The 18,220-nt window shown below is 38.3% G+C and overlaps 2 protein-coding genes across 2 annotated transcripts in view; both read right to left on the reverse strand.

Annotated features, from left to right (window-relative positions):
- Positions 1 to 460: 460 nt before the first annotated feature.
- LOC127839690 (E3 ubiquitin-protein ligase TRIM71-like) lies at positions 461 to 8,931 on the reverse strand. The gene is made up of 8 exons (XM_052368073.1): positions 8,842 to 8,931; positions 7,432 to 7,582; positions 5,797 to 6,005; positions 5,021 to 5,205; positions 4,487 to 4,644; positions 3,675 to 3,851; positions 2,769 to 2,941; positions 461 to 1,676 (listed from the first exon to the last, which is right to left on the reverse strand). Exons 1-8 carry the CDS (start codon positions 8,929 to 8,931, stop codon positions 1,077 to 1,079), a joined length of 1,743 nt encoding a protein of 580 aa, XP_052224033.1. The 3' UTR covers positions 461 to 1,076.
- A 3,309-nt stretch (positions 8,932 to 12,240) lies between these two features.
- The window catches only part of LOC127838982 (hemicentin-2-like), a 56,685-nt gene continuing 50,705 nt past the window's right edge, over positions 12,241 to 18,220 (reverse strand). Inside the window, exons 27-29 of the mRNA XM_052367126.1 lie at positions 15,123 to 15,186; positions 14,317 to 14,600; positions 12,241 to 13,522 (exon numbers count right to left, since the gene is read on the reverse strand). Of these exons, the coding sequence (XP_052223086.1) occupies positions 13,030 to 13,522; positions 14,317 to 14,600; positions 15,123 to 15,186 (841 nt within the window). The 3' untranslated portion in view covers positions 12,241 to 13,029. The remainder of the gene's footprint in view (positions 13,523 to 14,316; positions 14,601 to 15,122; positions 15,187 to 18,220) is intronic.

Genomic DNA, 18,220 nt, shown 5'->3' on the forward strand with positions numbered 1-18,220 from the left:
CCGTCGTACTAATAATACGAAAAATAAACTTGAAAAAAAATCATTTCACTATCAAATATATATAATATATCGCTGTCAAGTAGGTCACGCAATTTGTGTATCGTGTTATTTCTTAAAATTTGACCCAGCATTGTAGAAATATTACAAGATATGTACATTTCCAGAAAGGAAATTCATTTCTGCGTTGAATAAGACCAGATTCATAAAAATCGCTGCACAATTGATGAAGTAATGGCTGTTCAAAGCGATGCACCCTTCTTTCGGGTGTTTTCAGTTGGATACCTTGTTATATATACATTTGGTAGTGAAATTTTTTTTCAGAAAAGTTGATTTTTCGTTATAATATGATTATTTATCATTCAAAATGATGTTTTCACTAATTAATGTCATAGCCACACGCTAACCACCTGTGATATTTGGCAATTCCGAGACATTCTGCTAACATTTAAGACATCAGCAGTTGGTTGGCAAAATAGTTATAATTCGAAATTCGTTAACAGTTGTGTTCCACTTATTAACATGAGATACACATAATAATGAAATAGCAATGAACTAACAACATGACATGCGATTGAGTAGTGCCGTACAAACATAAGTGACCTAAACTCTCTTTTTTCAATAAGCGAATATTAATGAGACAAGAGGGCAAAACAGTAATTTAATGTTCATGGCTGGTGTTCATAAAGCTCCTAAGGGTAAACTTAAGAAAATTCCTCAAATAATTAAAAATTCCTTATACGTCTTATGCTCTTTCATTATGATGTATTTTTTCATTAAATTGGTTTATGTAAGTAAATTGTGCATAGAAGACCATTATTTTAGCATTACAAAACTGAAATCATTAGAATGTCAATAGAAAATTGAATTTTAAAATTTACCTTTAAATCCAGCTTATGTAAAGATTTGCTTTATGAATACCAGCCCTGGTACCCAGAGATAAGTTGAGTTGTAGAAGTTGAACAACTTCTAATTATTGTCCGTACCCTCTTACAACCCCGTAACCGCGCATGTTCGTGAATATTTAAACAATTAAATACTGCCATTATCGAGCAGTGATATGTCACACTTTCATGCGACTATCCTAGCGCATACACCTTGACGAACTTTGACTTCAGGAACGTGATGAGGAGGAAACTGCGAGGGCCCCTATGGATGTAACACAGGGACTGGGGCCGGTGCAGACTATCCTTATCTTTCATGAGAACCCCGACTTTCTCGCCCGCGGCATTCAGCTGGATTACGTTGTGGGAGTTCTGGCCACACGCCAGGATATTCCCGTTTGGATCCACGCATATCCCGCGCGGCGAATCAAGCTCGGGATTCTTGTACACGGAGAGAATCTGCCCGTAGAGGCCCACGGTTACCACGCCGTATTCCCTGTCTGTCACGTGCAACATCGTGCCGTCGGGACTGAGCGCGATGTTCCGCGGCGAGGAGAAAATCATGTTCCCGTCCGGGCCCTTCTCGATAACGCGGACCATTCGACCGGACATGTTGTAGACGCGCAGTTGCGGCCGGTTCTCGTACTGGCCTCCCACGCACGCGACGAAGATCTCGCCGTTCAGACATAGGACGCCGTAACAGGCCACGCCTATTTTGATGGCGCGTGTGGTTTTGAGCTTCTTGTCCGTGGTCACGAACTGCAGGCATTTTTCCTCGCGTAGACTCACTACAACCTGTTGAATAAGGATTTAAAAAAATAACAGTTGACAGTTTTACTCTATCACTTCCAATTACTGGTAATTATATTTTACTGTCATGAAAAGTATTCTTATCTCCATAAGTTTTTACATGAGATTGTGCTGTAGATTCGTAGGTGAGTTCCTTATACCCGCAGCATTTTCCAGTAAATAAAGAGGGCCATGATGGCTAGAATGATCACTTGAGACATATGTTTAAAGAAGACTTTTCGAGATTTTGCTAAATGCAGATTTATGTCTCTATATTTATAAATCTTTGAAAACCGAGTATAATCATACATTACCACGTCGCAGGGGCATAATTTAAACAAAGTGGACGACACAAGAAGTTGCATTTTAAATATTAGACCCTTAGCTTTGCGGTTTCAGAGATTTGTTTTTAATTCCTCTTTTAACATTTGTTTTTAGTTCTGATGACCTTCTTATGCACATGATCGGAACGATTTAAACAATTTGAAAGATGTTATCCTAAGAGTCATTTCAGTGAAATTTGGTAAAACAAACTGCTAAGCCATTTATTTAACGCGAATTGTTTTCATTTGACTTCTCACGACACACTCGATAAAAAGCCCTTCATTAGAACTTCGTAGTCAGGCAAACAAAGACCTTTACCTCGTTGGGCTCAGCCAAGCAGACGTCATACGGCTTACCTCGTTGGGCCCGGCCAAGCAGACGTCATACGGCTTACCTCGTTGGGCCCAGCCAAGCAGACGTCATACGGCTTACCTCGTTGGGCCCGGCCAAGCAGACGTCATACGGCTCACCTCGTTGGGCCCAGCCAAGCAGACGTCATACGGCTTACCTCGTTGGGCCCAGCCAAGCAGACGTCATACGGCTTACCTCGTTGGACTCAGCCAAGCAGACGTCATACGGCTTACCTCGTTGGGCCCGGCCAAGCAGACGTCATACGGCTTACCTCGTTGGGCCCAGCCAAGCAGGCGTCATACGGCTTACCTCGCTGGGCCCGGCCAAGCAGACGTCATACGGCTTACCTCGTTGGGACCAGCCAAGCAGACGTAATACGGCTTACCTCGTTGGGCCCGGCCAAGCAGACGTCATACGGCTTACCTCGTTGGGCCCAGCCAAGCAGACGTCATACGGCTTGCCCGGAAGGTCCACGTGGTCAATGACCTTGAACGCGGGAGACAGCATCTTTAGACGCTTGTGGTGAGTGTTGGTCAAGATGACCTTGCCGTCCGGCAGACACACAGAGCCCGTGTTGTCCTCGCTTGACCCGTGGTCTGGGGGTCCGATTATGTAATTTGTAGATTTATGAATACATGGTAATGGTTTGATAATAGTATTTTACGCACGAGAAGTATTGCCATACCTGTCGTACGAACGTTAAAGGAAATATTGAGTCGGTCCACATGTGCTAGTACTAATAGGAGTAAATACGCAAAATTAAAATGGTTTAACATATTTCGTTGCTTATAAAGGTCCACTAAATGTTTTATTTCAAATCTGAATCATTTGATTCGTTGATATTTAACATGTTTGCAGCCATAACAACTAAATGATGTGAGTTAAGAAAAATATAGAAGAATGAAATTGAGGCGATAAAGTAAACAGAATCGGAGTAATTCCTACGAGTTTGTGGTTACGGATGAAAAAAGGAAAACAATCATTTGAATGAATGAGACCATGATAATTGGCGAAAGGGAGGGGGGGGGGGGGGGGGGGGCAACACGGGTCAGAGGAAAGATATGTTTTGTTTGAATGGATATACCATCAGATTCTTCTGTACTTGGAATACATGGTTTATTAGAATCGTTTGGTAGTGTCCGATCTATTTATTGTCATCCGCAAATGAAGGTTATCGATTTACTCGATTGTAGCATGCAGGATAACAAAAATGTAATTCCCTCGCGAGATATTTCTGAAAACCACAACTAAATCTGGCATGCTTGCGACAATCGTCTAAAAAATGTCGTTGTTTTTAAGACATTGCATTAATTTCAGTATACATCTCACCTGTTGAGAGCGACATGTTGTATTCGCCTTCAAACTGCGCCGTGTAAACGTGCGTGTCGTCCCCGAATTCCCCGAGTGACGTCATTCCGTTGAGAAGGTTTTCAAGCGTTCGGTCCCCCATAAACATCAGGCGTTCTTTACCGAGGTTCTTTGTGATGTTTTCAATGACCGTCTCTCCTGTGACAAAACGTTCCTTGACATATACATGTAATTGGATAAAATTTTATGCGTTGCCATTACCTAAGTATTCAATAGGTAGTTAATTTTTTGTGAATGAGCGTTGCTGGAAATGGGATTTCGAAAGTAACATCTTTAATTTATGAATGCAAGTATGAGCTGCCAATGGCTTGTGGGGACTACTTTAAATTTGGGGACTACTTTAAATGTGGGGACTACTTTAAAAGCAAACGAGTAGAAGCTTCTAAATTATCCTTTAAATATGTGTTAATCTGAATGAAATTTACAATAATACAGTCGGGAGATGTTCTGTGATTACAATATTAACATATGAGCAGTGTTCTGAAAAAAAACTGGGTTTAATGCATGTGCGTAAAGTGTCGTCCTGCCGACTGACAGGCTAATCTGGGGCGACAGTTTCCGTTCAGACTGGATTTTCGTTTAGAAGAGACTTATTTTAAGCACAAAATACCATAAAAGCAGAAAGTTTATGCCCTAATAAGCCTTTGCGGACGACACTTTACGCTAAGACTGGATTTTTGTTTAGAAGAGACTTCTTTTAAACAAAAAATACCATAAAAGCAGAAAGTTTATGCCCTAATTAGCCTGTGCGGCTCATTTGAAGATGTTTATACCCTCCGCCATGCTCTTCTTCGCTTTCTTCACGGTGACAAACAGTTCTGGCTCGTTGTTTACGATGGTCTCGATCTTCATCGTGTGTTCTCGCAGCGTCGACGAGACATCATCGCACGTCTTGACGTCAGTGTCGATCTTCGTGATGACGTCTTCGTACCTGTGACATGTCGCAAGGGTATGCAGTTGGTTACACGTTAATAACGTTATCACTGTTGATATTTTGTGCAAAAAAAAATTCTCTCGACAAAAAGGTCATTTTGTATATTCAGAACATTAAACAAATATATCTCGATTGCCTGTAGAAAACCATCGCTATTATATCAGCGTTAAAAAGAGAGCAATAAAGTTTCGTTTCAAAAGCGAACACTAAATACTTTGTTCGAAACCAGTATGACACACATTAATACAACACGACTATGATAGATTGTCAGTAGTGTTGTTGGTGTTTTTTTATTAATCAAATTTAAGACTAAGCAGGATTTTGTGTTGTTTTTTTCGCTGTTGTTGTTGTATAAATTGATAATCGCCCCGACCTGGTTTGAAGGTCGTGGCGGGCGTTCCGTTCGAGATTATCCAATATGTCTGTGACTCTAATGCGCATGTCCAAGATGGCGTTGATGATTTCCTCTTTCTGCTGCTGAACAATCTGCTGGTTTTCTTCTCGGTGAGAGCGCAGCGTGTCCACCTCGTCCTTGACCTTTTGCAGTTTTTGTTTGACCTTTCCAAATGAAAAAAGTACGTTTATTAAAGCTCAGTAGTAATGGCATATTCGAATTTGTTTCGTAGTTAAACTTGAACGTTCAGAAGTGAACTTATTATGTAAAACGTTAAACAGCAAGAAAAGTTATAACTCTCTAGAATTCCCTAGTTTTTTTAAACGTTTCGGATATTATGCTCACAACGTTTAACCTCTTCTTTGGGCATTTGATGAACGACTTAAATGTCACTTTGTAAAAATTTATAAAAGCCATGCAATTTCTGAAACAAAATTATGACGTATGGATATGAAAAACAACATAATGTTGTTCTTTACTGCTTTCGACGTACATAGCGGGTCATGGCCTATATGCACGATGTCGGCGCATGATCGGTGACAGACGGCAATATATTCTTTGTATCAAAACTCGTCGCGATCGCTTTTACTAATTTTTAATAAATTAATGCGGTAACGGTTTACCCATATATCCGCTCATGGCTGCTTTCGACGCACACAGCCGCCTGGGCAATATAGACGACATCGGCACATGAGCGACGGCTTACGGACAAAGAAACGATTATAATTATACACGTATTAGGAATTACAGTTTACCTCTAGTAGCTCCAGACTGCTTTCGACGCCCACAGCCGCCTGGGGGATATATACGACGTCGGCACAGGAGCGGTGACTGACGGCGACGCAGACGCTGCAACAGAGCTCGTCGTGGTCGGTACAAAAGAGCTCTAGCACCTTGCCCTCGTGGTGCGTGCACTTGTCCGACAGCTTGGGGCGCGCAGCCGTCTGCTTTGTCGTCCGTTTGCCTGAAATACGAAGTCCCTTCAGATTCAAATAATGTCAACGAGCTATGAGATAGACCGATATATCTACATAACTGAATGTTTTAATACGATATGTAGATTTAAACGTACATCTTAGTCCGAGCAGACTTCATATACCTTGTGATTGTTCATCTTTAAGTTGTGTTGCACTTTCATACATTCGTCGATTTCGTTACAAATACCACCATTTGTACATATACAACTTCAATGGGGTCTTTGAAAACACATTTTTCATGTACCGTCAGTCAACCAGTTTAGAATAACCCTGCAAAAACGTTAATTCTTTTGACCACAATAATGTCTTTCGGGATTTAGTGCCAATGTGAGAAGATGTAAAAAAAGGGTAAAATTTATTCTGTATGATAACAGGTTATGCCAGACGGCATATGCAGTTGTTTTTTTTTTTGTAAAAAATAGCCAATTAAAATTCACCCTTCGGACAATTATTAAAAATCATTCAACATACAGAATTATTATTTCAAAACATTGTCATGACATTTGTTTTCAATCAGCAAAAAGTTTATTTGAAAATGATAAAGCCTTCTGTATCAATAGTTACATTTCAAAACATAACTCATTCAATCAGTTCCGATTAACTTTTTGCTGCATTTAAGCATAATTCAAAAGCTTTCTTGATAAAACTTTGAAAATTTATTCCTTTACCTAATGTTTACCGTGGACACTTATCTTTTTTAGGGGCATTCTGGAAAATTAAATACAAATAATCGGAACTGCTGACTATCCGGAACTGGTTGACAAACTGTACATGTAACTTAAACAGCTCCTTTACCGTAAAAAAGTACAATGTCATGTCCATCAAATAACAAAAATCATCGAGTATTCGTTTCTTCAATGTAAAGTCTAATTTCGTATTTAAAGGCTTTATGTACGCAATCAACCGATAGTTCTTCGTATACGTGTAATTGTAAATCTGTGCATTGCTGTTTTGATCTGAAATAATAAATTGTGTCTTGTTCTGAGAAAATTTGGCTAAATGCATGTGCGTAAAGTGTCGTCCCAGATTAGCCTGTGCAGTCCACACAAGCTAATCAGGGACGACACTTTCCGCTTTTATGGTTTTGTTACATGTGTAGTTTCAAAGTCCCTCCTTACCGAAAATCATGTTAAGCCGGAATGTGTTGTGCCTGATTAGCCTGTGCGGACTGCACAGGCTAATCTGGGACGACCCTTAACACAAATGCATTAAGCCCACTTTTCTCAGAACAAGGCTCAATTAGTTTGTCTAGTCCGGCTTAATTGGGGTTAACGCATTTTACTTGTTTCTTGTAAAAATATCATACAGGCGTAAATTAAACAAAAACTAATTGAAAATACAATTTATTAACACCCAGACAAACAAAACGCACAACAATCATGACTACAATGACGAAATGTAGCAACGACAAACCTGTGATCTTATGAATTTTCGTGACGATAAACTTCTGATGGTCGTGCACACATTTCTCGCACAGGTGCTCGTTACAGTCCTCGCAGAATTTCGTGGCGTCTACCTTCCGGTTTTCCCTGCTGCACGGGGCGCAGCGAATCTCTTCCGGTTCCTAGAACAAAACGCACGAGTCTTTTTTTATAATATGTAAAAGTGGACTCCACAAATCAGTCTTAAGGAGACTACTTCTTTTTTGCAGCTAAGAAACCGTTAACTTAAGTAGCCACGCGCTTCGCTTGTGTTTCGTATGCAGCTAGCAGGCGAGGGTACAGGGTTTGTTGGAGTGTGACGCTCGGGGAGAATGTTTGAACATTATACATATTTACAATACAAAATAGTGAACGTACATATTGAAGTGGCCAGTTTTTTTAAATGGACATTCAAATTTCCATAATAAAGTTAATTGTAAGAATGCAAAAAATGAAAATGCCAGTGAGGAAATCAAATCACAAAAAAAACATGTTTTTTTTTCCATAACTAAAAATTATGTTGAGCCCTGATTGCAATATCAGCACAACCACATCCAGCTCAAACGCCTGTGTTTAACCCATTATGCCTAGTGGACTCTCCCATCCTTCTAAATTGGATCAATCTATTTCCAAAATTAGGGATGTCTAGTACATTTATTTCTATATTAAGAATATTTCTTACAGAAATTCCTTTAAGCAAACAGCGCAGACCCTGATGAGACGCCGCATCATGCGGCGTCTCGTCTGGGTCTACGCTTTTTGCCAAGGCCTTTTTTCTAGGATCTAGGCATAAATGGGTTAAATGAAGAAACTTCAACAAACAAACAGCACCAATGCCGACAAATAACAGAGTTATAGATGACCAATTGAAACCGAAGTATTAACGCTCGCTTTTATTTTAATAATACGAATAAGGAGTTAGCAAAATTGAAACGGTTCTCCTTATCTGCGAAGTTGATTTTTGGTGTAAACAGTATGAGCATTAGTTTCAATTTAACGTTTAGAAAAATTAGGCATCATTATGAATATTTTGCTGTTTCCAATACAATATTTAGCACGACCTAAACAGATAAAATGTAAATTAAATGAATAACTATGAACATTTAAGCTTTAAATAGCTTCCGACTCTTTGTCAATATAACCCTGTCAGATTTCATATAAAAAACAACAATACTTCATAATTACAACTCTTCTATATGAAGTATGTTTTATTTGAGTAAACAAACTTAACTGAACTTGTAATAATTTTGTTTAAAAAATGTCCGTCTTTTTAAATTATTAACTAGTAGTACACAATTACTACACTATCTTTATAAAGGTGGAGCCAGTTACCAGCCTTAAAGCAACAATAACAAAACCAAATGCATGTACGCACATGGGGCGGCGAGTGTCGTCCGAGTACCGGTGACGGCTCTCGTTCACTTCCGGTGAAGCTACCATATCCGGTATCTTTCTCTACCTTGTCTTTACTCTTCCGATGTCGGCTGCTCATGGTGAATTGTGCCTTGTATTTATTTCTTGATGTAGCAATGTCAAACCTGTGATCTTATGAATTTTCGTGACGATAAACTTCGGATGGTCGTGTACACATTTCTCGCCCAGTTGCTCGGGGATGTTTACAGTCACTTAGTCCGGTATATTTTTGTCCCTGCACGTACAACTTTCTCGCGTGGCATTGGTGTCGAATTCTGTACTTTATTCTATATTTGAATATTCACTTACTTGAAAAGGCACACAGTTCACGCATTTATTTACTTTTCCTTTAAAAATTCGTTTCAGATGAGTTCTTATTCCTTAGATTTTTACGAACAGTTGAAGCACATGTGGTTAATTCGTTCTCAAAAACTAATAAAAAGTACAATAAATGTGTGCTATTTTACATAATACAAACAGTAAATATCAAATAAGAAAGCGTATTGCACAAGTCACTGTTTAAAGTCCGTAAATGCGCACTCTATTCTATAATCTATGTTTATTGACTTCTCACTGGTTAATACTAACGTAAAACAATACTATGACTCTACTGTTCCGAAAGAAATAAAATACCAAAATAGGAGTATTGTATTTCATAAACTGTCGCTTAATTGTTTTGAACTTCATTGGGTTTTTAAAAATTAAAATTCCAAATATGTTTCACAAGTTTATATGCCTTGAAACGAAATTATTCACTGCACTGAATAAAAAGTAAACGAAATAGCTCTTTTTAATTTGGTAGAATGCGATTTATTTTATTTCGAGACCAATTTCGTTTTTCTGTATGTTTTTTTCCCTTTCTTTAATGTGTTACCAATCTGCAAATATACCGTATGATTAATCGTTGTTTATTGTCGCAGATTTATCAAATTAAAGAATTACGTAGCTCACAAAATTAAAGCAATTAAAAATAGTCGCGCCCTTTGTCGAGCATGCCATCATATTTTAATATTTTTTTAAATTTACTTTATTTTACCTTCACCTGTAAGCTTCAAATAAAGGCATTGCGCAACGTGGGTGAATGTTATCTTAAAACTGTCGGTTGAATGATAAAATATCACTCTTTATTTATAGCAGTGAACTTTACCTTACAAATGTATGACATTGACCAGTTCGCTTGGGAAATAAGTTTTGAGCGATACACGCCGTGTCCACGTGGTGAACATTTTTTGGCAAATTATAGTAAAATGTCCTGATGGATGAAGAAGTTATTGCCCAGACAAACTGCAGCATGCTCATATTCCATTTGACCTCTAGGTGTGAACTTGACCATTGAGCTAGACAAAAAGGTCTTGTGCTCGACCTACCGTCTCCACGAGCTAAATGTGTGCGGGAAATTATCTTAAATTGCTCTCATGAATGTGGACCTTACAGACTGGACGAGCTATATAATGCCTTCTTTGACCTTTGTACAATTGACCTTTTAGCAAAAGACACGGTTTATATTAACCTTTGACCTCTATAAGGGTGACCTTATTTTAATAATGATAATTTTATTGTCATTTCATCAAGTATGACTCAAGGGATACAGTATTTACAAAATAATTATTAAGCAAAACCTTGTGTAAAGGCAACGTAGAACAAAACTTTATAACAACATTTTGTCTCGAAAATGTGTGGATAGGATCTTGTCAAAAAAAAATCCAGAATACTTTGTTCGGATAGTAACTGTGTCCGGCACATGTGGATTTTCCAACACCTTTTGCCGAAGTGATTAGCATGATGATACAGAATGTTCTGCGCAAGCACCAAGCAGATCGGTCAGTGATTAGCATGACGATACAGAATGTTCTGCGCAAGCACCAAGCAGATCAGTCAGTGATTAGCATGACGATACAGAATGGTCTGCGCAAGCACCAAGCAGATCGGTCAGTGATTAGCATGACGATACAGAATGTTCTGCGCAAGCACCAAGCAGATCGGTCAGTGATTAGCATGATGATACAGAATGTTCTGCGCAAGCACCAAGCAGATCGGTCAGTGATTAGCATTACGATACAGAATGTTTTGCTCAAGCACCAAGCAGATCGGTCAGTGATTAGCATGACGATACAGAATGGTCTGCGCAAGCACCAAGCAGATCGGTCAGTGATTAGCATGACGATACAGAATGTTCTGCGCAAGCACCAAGCAGATCGGTCAGTGATTAGCATGACGAGACCGAATGTACTGTGCAAGCACCAAGCAGATCGGTGAGTGATTAGCATGACGAGACCGAATGTACTGTGCAAGCACCAAGCAGATCGGTCAAAGATCACTCTTGCATATAAATGCTAATAAAATATATTGCTCAGGACTGAGAAAGAATAAGGAAAAAAACAACACATTTTTCTTTACGGAAGTCAATGTCAACTGTTTCTCTTTTCTAAATCGTGCTGATTTGTGATGAAGTGATATTATAATTTCATCAGGTATGACTCAATCGTAGGATGTTAAGATGTCTTTTTAGGGGCAAACATCAGCCTACATGCATCTTTTTCATGGTCTTTAATGTAAAAAAATAGTGTTGCCCTTCTGAGGAGAGCTTGTTCTCATTCACTTTGACCCAGGCCCATCCGCCCGGAGGAGTCTATGTTTTAGATATACTGTTTACATTTATGAAATGTATATGGTTTCACCATGTGAATATAATGACAACCTTTAAAACCCAAACTTATTTATTAAACTTACTGGTATACGTCTGCACAGTGCAGATCATGTGATGTATTGCTTAATATGATTTGTATTAATTAAATGCTATATTATACAGTAACATTAAATATAATAAATACTAATAACAAGAGCTGTCACCATAGAATAACTTATGCTCCCTATAAACGCTTGATAGAAGTTATGAGCTTTTTTTGAAACCTAAACGCAGATTTCGAAACCTAAACCCGGACCCTTAGTTCAAGGTCAAGGTCACAGGAGTCAAAATGTGTGTGTGTATGGAAAGGCCTTGTCCATATACACATGCATGCCAAATATGAAATTGCTATCTGAAGCGACATAGAAGTAATGAGCATTTTTCGAAACCTAAACGCAAAGTGTGACGGACAGACGGACAGACTGTCAGATCACTATATGCCCTTCTTCGGGTGCATAAAAAGTGTTTAAATGGATAAGTGTTATTATTTGACTGATATAAATATGTGAGTTTTGTATTTTGGATCGTAGAGGTTATTAGGAACAATTTCTGCAAAGCTGTTTCTAAGTGTACATGTGTATCTTTTCATGGACTGGGAATTTTAGTAACTATAAGTAATCTCTTACTTGAGTAAGTTATAACACTGAAGTTGTAAGTTTTTATTGATAATATTACAAAAATACCTAAATCTGTATACTTCCTAGCATGGTAATATTAAAATATTGATTAAAAAAAAATACATGGCAGCTTTTATGACTCCAATACAAAATTAATACATGGCAAGTTGTACATAACAAATATAGCAAATATTTATATCATTATAACAATAGTATTAACAGTATTCACTCACTTCATGTAAATACATGTATAAAAGCACAAATGCTTTAGTATATGCTGTTATGCTAATGAAATGAAACTAGCATGAATATATGTATACATACATGTTTAATACAAATGTAATATCACAGAATTATATAAAGACAAATATAGGAATTAACATATCATAATTTCTCTTAAAAACATAGTAAGAAATTCATCAACAATACATATGATACCTCCTTATGGATGTGTACTTTAATAAATTGCACAAAACAACCACAAAACAACTATTAAACACTTGCGCAACTTTTTCAAATGAAAAATATTTTACATTTGTAAATTGTTATGACCAACATATTATTGACCTGTTAATATACGTCTTAGGTGAAAATGAGCCACAAAAACATTAAATGAAATGACACTTTTGAACGCTTATGACATATAGCATGCACTATGTACATGAAATGTTATTGCACTTTAAAGTATGGTTATATTTTGCAAATAGTATGCATTTCTTGCAGATCTACTGTAGAGAACATCAACCTAATCTACCAAAAAGTCACATAAATAAAAACATAGTCACGTAAATAACCAAATAGTCACATAAATAACTCAATAGTAATCTATATGGCCACATTAGTTCACATGAACACTTAATGCAAACGGTAATAATCAATATAAATGTGCACCTTGAGATTCCAATCTAATCTTGTCGTCTGTCAAGAAATTGTCATTCGCTATATGTGGTCGCTGCGGTCTACAAATGCTGGTACCCTGTTTTGCAGGCACTTTATCAGCCTTCTCAGACCTATCAGTACCTCCATGTAAATAATGTCTTGTGAACGCATAGTCATCAAATGAATTTTGTTCTGTTGAGTTATCATCTTTTGACGAATACAGACTATATCTTAAGGCATCGAGCGAACTCACGCGCACGGGTGCTCGGGCAATTTCCCACAATGAGTTGCACGGGGATGCTGATTTTGTATCTCTGGAACAACCCTTATGAATCATTGGAATTTCACTACCAGGCTTAAACACTGTTTTGTAATTTCTGTTTTTATCTGTTTTATGACATGTTTCAGATGATACATTATTATGTTGATCATTCAAGGCGTCGTATATAATATCACTTGATGGAACTTTCGATGGATCTCTACACAATCTGCAAATAGACAGTACACACATAATAATGACAAAAATTGCCCCTAAAACACCAAAACGTATCATCATAAAATAATAATCAAAGGTTTATTGCATAATTATTGTATCTGCATAATATTTTTACATTAGATATGATACTGTCCAGGTCAACCCTAGATGTACAAACACAATGCATATCTTCTTTTCACTATAAAGAAATGGAATGCATACACCAAACACCATAAAAAAATACAGTGACACAAATATCAGAAACACTGATTTTTACACCATTTTTGCCACTGGATAACAATTGCATCCAATATAAGGGTATGTATAAAATTAAGGTATCTGATACAGATATGTTATGCAAATACAATCATTCCACACTAAACGCTTGAAATGTCATCAACAGAGTGACATGAAAATTACATCGTTATGTACTCATCTTGTAAGGCAAGTTCACGTGATATTCTCACCCTTATTAGATTTGGACTAGTCCTGTGTCGAATTAGGGTTTTTGTCAAAAATGTGTATTTATAATGTTTTATTTCATTTCATGGACAGTAATTTTTAGTGTTCATTATTAAATTAACAATATTTAACCCTTCTGTACCTTTATTCTTTATACTTTTTTAAATAAACGGTTTAATTTATTGTAAAAAAGTAACTTGTACTGACGGTCAACCAGCCAAATATTCAGTTGTTCCTGACCTTTTAACATCCTTATTATAACAATATTATATAGAAATTAACTTGAATTCCTAACATTTGAATTATTGTGAATTATTCAAGTGACAAAAATATACTGGTACACACCCGAAAACATCTTTCTCAAGGCTGTTTGCCGAAAGAGGAGTCAGTTGTTTCTCTGGGTCCATCAAGCGAGCATTCTCTGGTCCTCCCTCTGACGAGACAGGTAAACTCAAGGGCCGAGACTGAGACGTGTGACGTAGTTGTGACTGCTTTTGTACCGTCCCTTCTCGAGAGTCATCGTCAATCAAGTGATCAGACGATTTTGAATGAAGAAGTTTCAAGGGTTTTGGTTTATCCTTTGAAACGTCGCCATCTCTCACTGAGCCAACACTTTGACTTGTGGTCAGCTGGAAAAATAAAAAATATTTAATTTACATTCTAATGAATGCTCATGAATATGATTTGATAAGACCATGTTTTGATATGGATATGAAAATGATTTGATATGGATATGAAAATGATTTGATATGGATATGGAAATGATTTGATATGGATATGGACATGATTTGATATGGATATGGACATGATTTGATATGGATATGGACATGATTTGATATGGATCTGAACATGTTTTGATATGGATATGAACGGGACTTGATATGGATAAAAAAGAATTATTAGTATTATAATATAATAAAATGCTGATGATTGGTACTTGATTTGTCTAGTTTAGAATCAATTGTGCACTAAGTCAAGCAGTAAGGCTTATAGCCATGTTCAAAGCATTTTTAATAATGATGACTGCATAGAAAAACTGAGATTTGTAATATTTGATAGTTCAGTAAACTTTATTTTTGTCAACATTCTATGCAAATTTTGACATAAATTAGATCAGTTATAATTGGACTATACTCCAATGCAATAAATACCTGTTTGTTCCTAGCTCCTATAGGGGTGCTGGAGATCAAATGTACAGAACTCTCAATCAGGGAACTACAATCAAAACAAAAACTTAAATAATTCAGCCCTGTTCTGGGAAAATTGGGTTTAATGCATGTGCATAAAGTCTTGTCAAGCCTGTGCAATCCTCAAAGGCTTATCAGTGACGGCACTTTATGCTTTAACCCTTTGCATGCTGGGAAATTTGTCGTCTGCTAAAATGTCGTCTGCTGAATTTCTAAAATAAGCATTTTCTTCGATTTTTTTTCAAAGAATACTATCAAAATAGCAAACAGTTTGGATCCAGATGAGACGCCACGTTCTGTGGCGTCTCATCTGGATCCAAACTGTTTGCAAAGGCCTTCAAAATTCGGTTCCCGCACTGAAAGAGTTAAAGGCATTTTTTGTTTAAAGAAAGCTTTTGTAAATGAAAATTCAGTCTAAGCTGTAAGTGTTGTCCCTGATGAGCCAGTGCGAAGTGTCAAGGCTTATATGGGAGGGCACATTAGGCACTAGTTGCAATAATCCAACTCCCAGCTATATTAAGCTGTACGTATGTTCTCATAAAAGCTCAGAGCATTCAAGAAGAACTACATTAGGCACATGAATGAAGTCAAGGTTTGCCAGAAAGAACAAGGCTCAATAATTGTATTTGGCTTTTTGATTTTTAGCTCCACTGGCCAAAGGCCAGCGGGGCTTATGTCATAGTCCTGTGTCTGTCGAGTGTGCGTCCGTGGGTGCATTAACTTTTTCTTTAAACATCATCTTCTCCTAAACTACGGGTGCAATTCTGATGAAATTTCTCAGGAATGTTCCTGAGGTGAACCTTTTTCAAATTTGTTCAAATTTTGTCCCTGGGGTCAAATTTGACCCTGCCCCGGGGGTCACAAATTTGAAAATTTGCTTATATAAGGCCTATTTTGTGAAATGTTCAAAAGCTTCTTGTCCATAACCATTGGGCCTAGGGCTACCAAATTTGGTATGTAGTGGTATCTTATAGTCCTCTACCAAGTTTGTTCAAATTATGCCCCTGGGGTCAAGTTTGACCCTGCCCCAAGGGTCACAAAAGAGGGTCACGAAATTGAACATATGCTCAAATAAGGCCTTTTTTTGTGAAACCTTTAAAAATGTCTTGTCCATAACCGTATGGCATAGGGCTACCAAATTTGGTATGTAGTGACATATAATAGTTCTCTTCTTAGTTTGTTCAAATTATGACACTGCCCCGAGGGTCACAAAATTGAACATATGCTTATATAAGGCTTATTTTGTGAAAACTTTAAAAAGCTTCTTGTCCATATCCATTGGGCCTAGGGCTACCAAATTTGGTATGTAGTGACATCTTCTAGTCCTCTACCAAGTTTGTTCAAATTATGCCCATGGGGTCAAGTTTGACCCTGCCCCGAGGGTCACAAAATTGAACATATGCTTATATAAGGCCTATTTTGTGAAAACTTTAAAAAGCTTCTTGTCCATAACTGTATGGCATAGGGCTACCAAATTTGGTATGTAGTGACATGTAATAGTTCTCTTCTTAGTTTGTTCAAATTATGCCCCTGGGGTTAAATTTGACCCAGCCCAGGGGGTCACAAAAGTGTACATGTGCTTAAATAGGGCCTATATTTAGGTATTTGCACATGCCGAGAATATTTTTTTCAGCCTTTTTTTCAGCAGTGGAGCAATGCAGGGCCATCATGACCCTCTTGTTTTTAAATTGCATGCTGCTATCAAGAATGACTGACATATACAGAATCTGGTTCAGAATGAAAAAGAACGTGTTTTGCACGAAAAGAGAATTACTATAAGTAGATGGTATTTGTCATTTCCATAACCATAGACATTGAAAACTTTCTGAGGGATTATTAAAATTTGTGTTACTTAATTAACAAAATTATAAGCATGCACATTGTGCTCAAAGCAATAACAGGGCCATTACTACGTATGTGGGGACCCCTTACCAGTGAAGTTACTAACTCACCATGTGGGGACCCCTTCCTAGTGAAGTTTCATACAACCTATGTGGGGACCCCTTCCCAGTGAAGTTACTTATTCCATGTGTGGGGATGCATTCCCAGTAACGTTTTCGTACTTACTGCCTGTTTGGGGACCCTTTCCAAGTGAAGTTACAAACTCACCATGTGGGGACCCCTTTCCAGTGAAGCTACTTACTCCCTGTGTGGGTACCCCTTCCCTGTGAAGTAACATACTCCCTTTGTGGGGACCCCTTCCCACTGAAGTTACTTACTCTCTGTGTGGGGACCTCATCCCAATGAAGTTACTTACTCCCTGTGTGGGTACACCATCCCTGTGAAGTTTCTTATTCCCTATGTGGGAACCACTCCCCAGTGAAGTCACTTACTCCCTGTGTGGGAACCTCTTCCCAGTGAATAAAGTTACTCCCTGTGAGGGGACCCCTTCCCAGTGAAGTTACTTACTCTCTGTGTGGGGACCCATTCCCAGTTAAGTAACTAACTCCCTATGTGGGGACCCCTTCCCAGTGAAGTTATTTACTCCCTGTGTGGAGACCCCTTCTCATTGAAGTTATTAACTCCCAATGTGTGGGGGTACCTTCCCAGTGAAGTTACTTACTCCCTGTTTGGGGACCCCTTACCAGTGAAGTTACTTACTCCCTGTTTGGGGACCCCTTCCCAGTAAAGTTACTTACTCCCTATGTGGGGACCCTTCCCAGTGAAGTTACTTACTCCCTGTGTGGGGACCCTTCCCAGTGAAGTTACTTACTAGTACTCCCTATGTGGGGACCCTTCCCAGTGAAGTTACTTACTCATGGTGTGGGGACCCCTTCCCAGTGAAGTTACTTACTCCCTATGTGGGGACCCCTTCCCAGTGAAGTTACTTACTCCCTGTGTAGGATCCTTCCCAGTGAAGTTACTTACTCCCTGTGTCGGGACCCCTTCCCAGTGAAGTTACTTACTCCCTATGTGGGGACCCTTCCCAGTGAAGTTACTTACTGCCTGTGTCGCGACCCCTTCCCAGTGAAGTTACTTACTCCCTGTTTGGGGACCCCTTCCCAGTAAAGTTACTTACTCCCTATGTGGGGACCCCTTCCCAGTGAAGTTACTTACTCCCT

Source organism: Dreissena polymorpha, chromosome 7 (genome assembly GCF_020536995.1).
Source record: "Dreissena polymorpha isolate Duluth1 chromosome 7, UMN_Dpol_1.0, whole genome shotgun sequence".
NCBI classification, from domain to species: Eukaryota; Metazoa; Mollusca; class Bivalvia; order Myida; family Dreissenidae; genus Dreissena; species Dreissena polymorpha.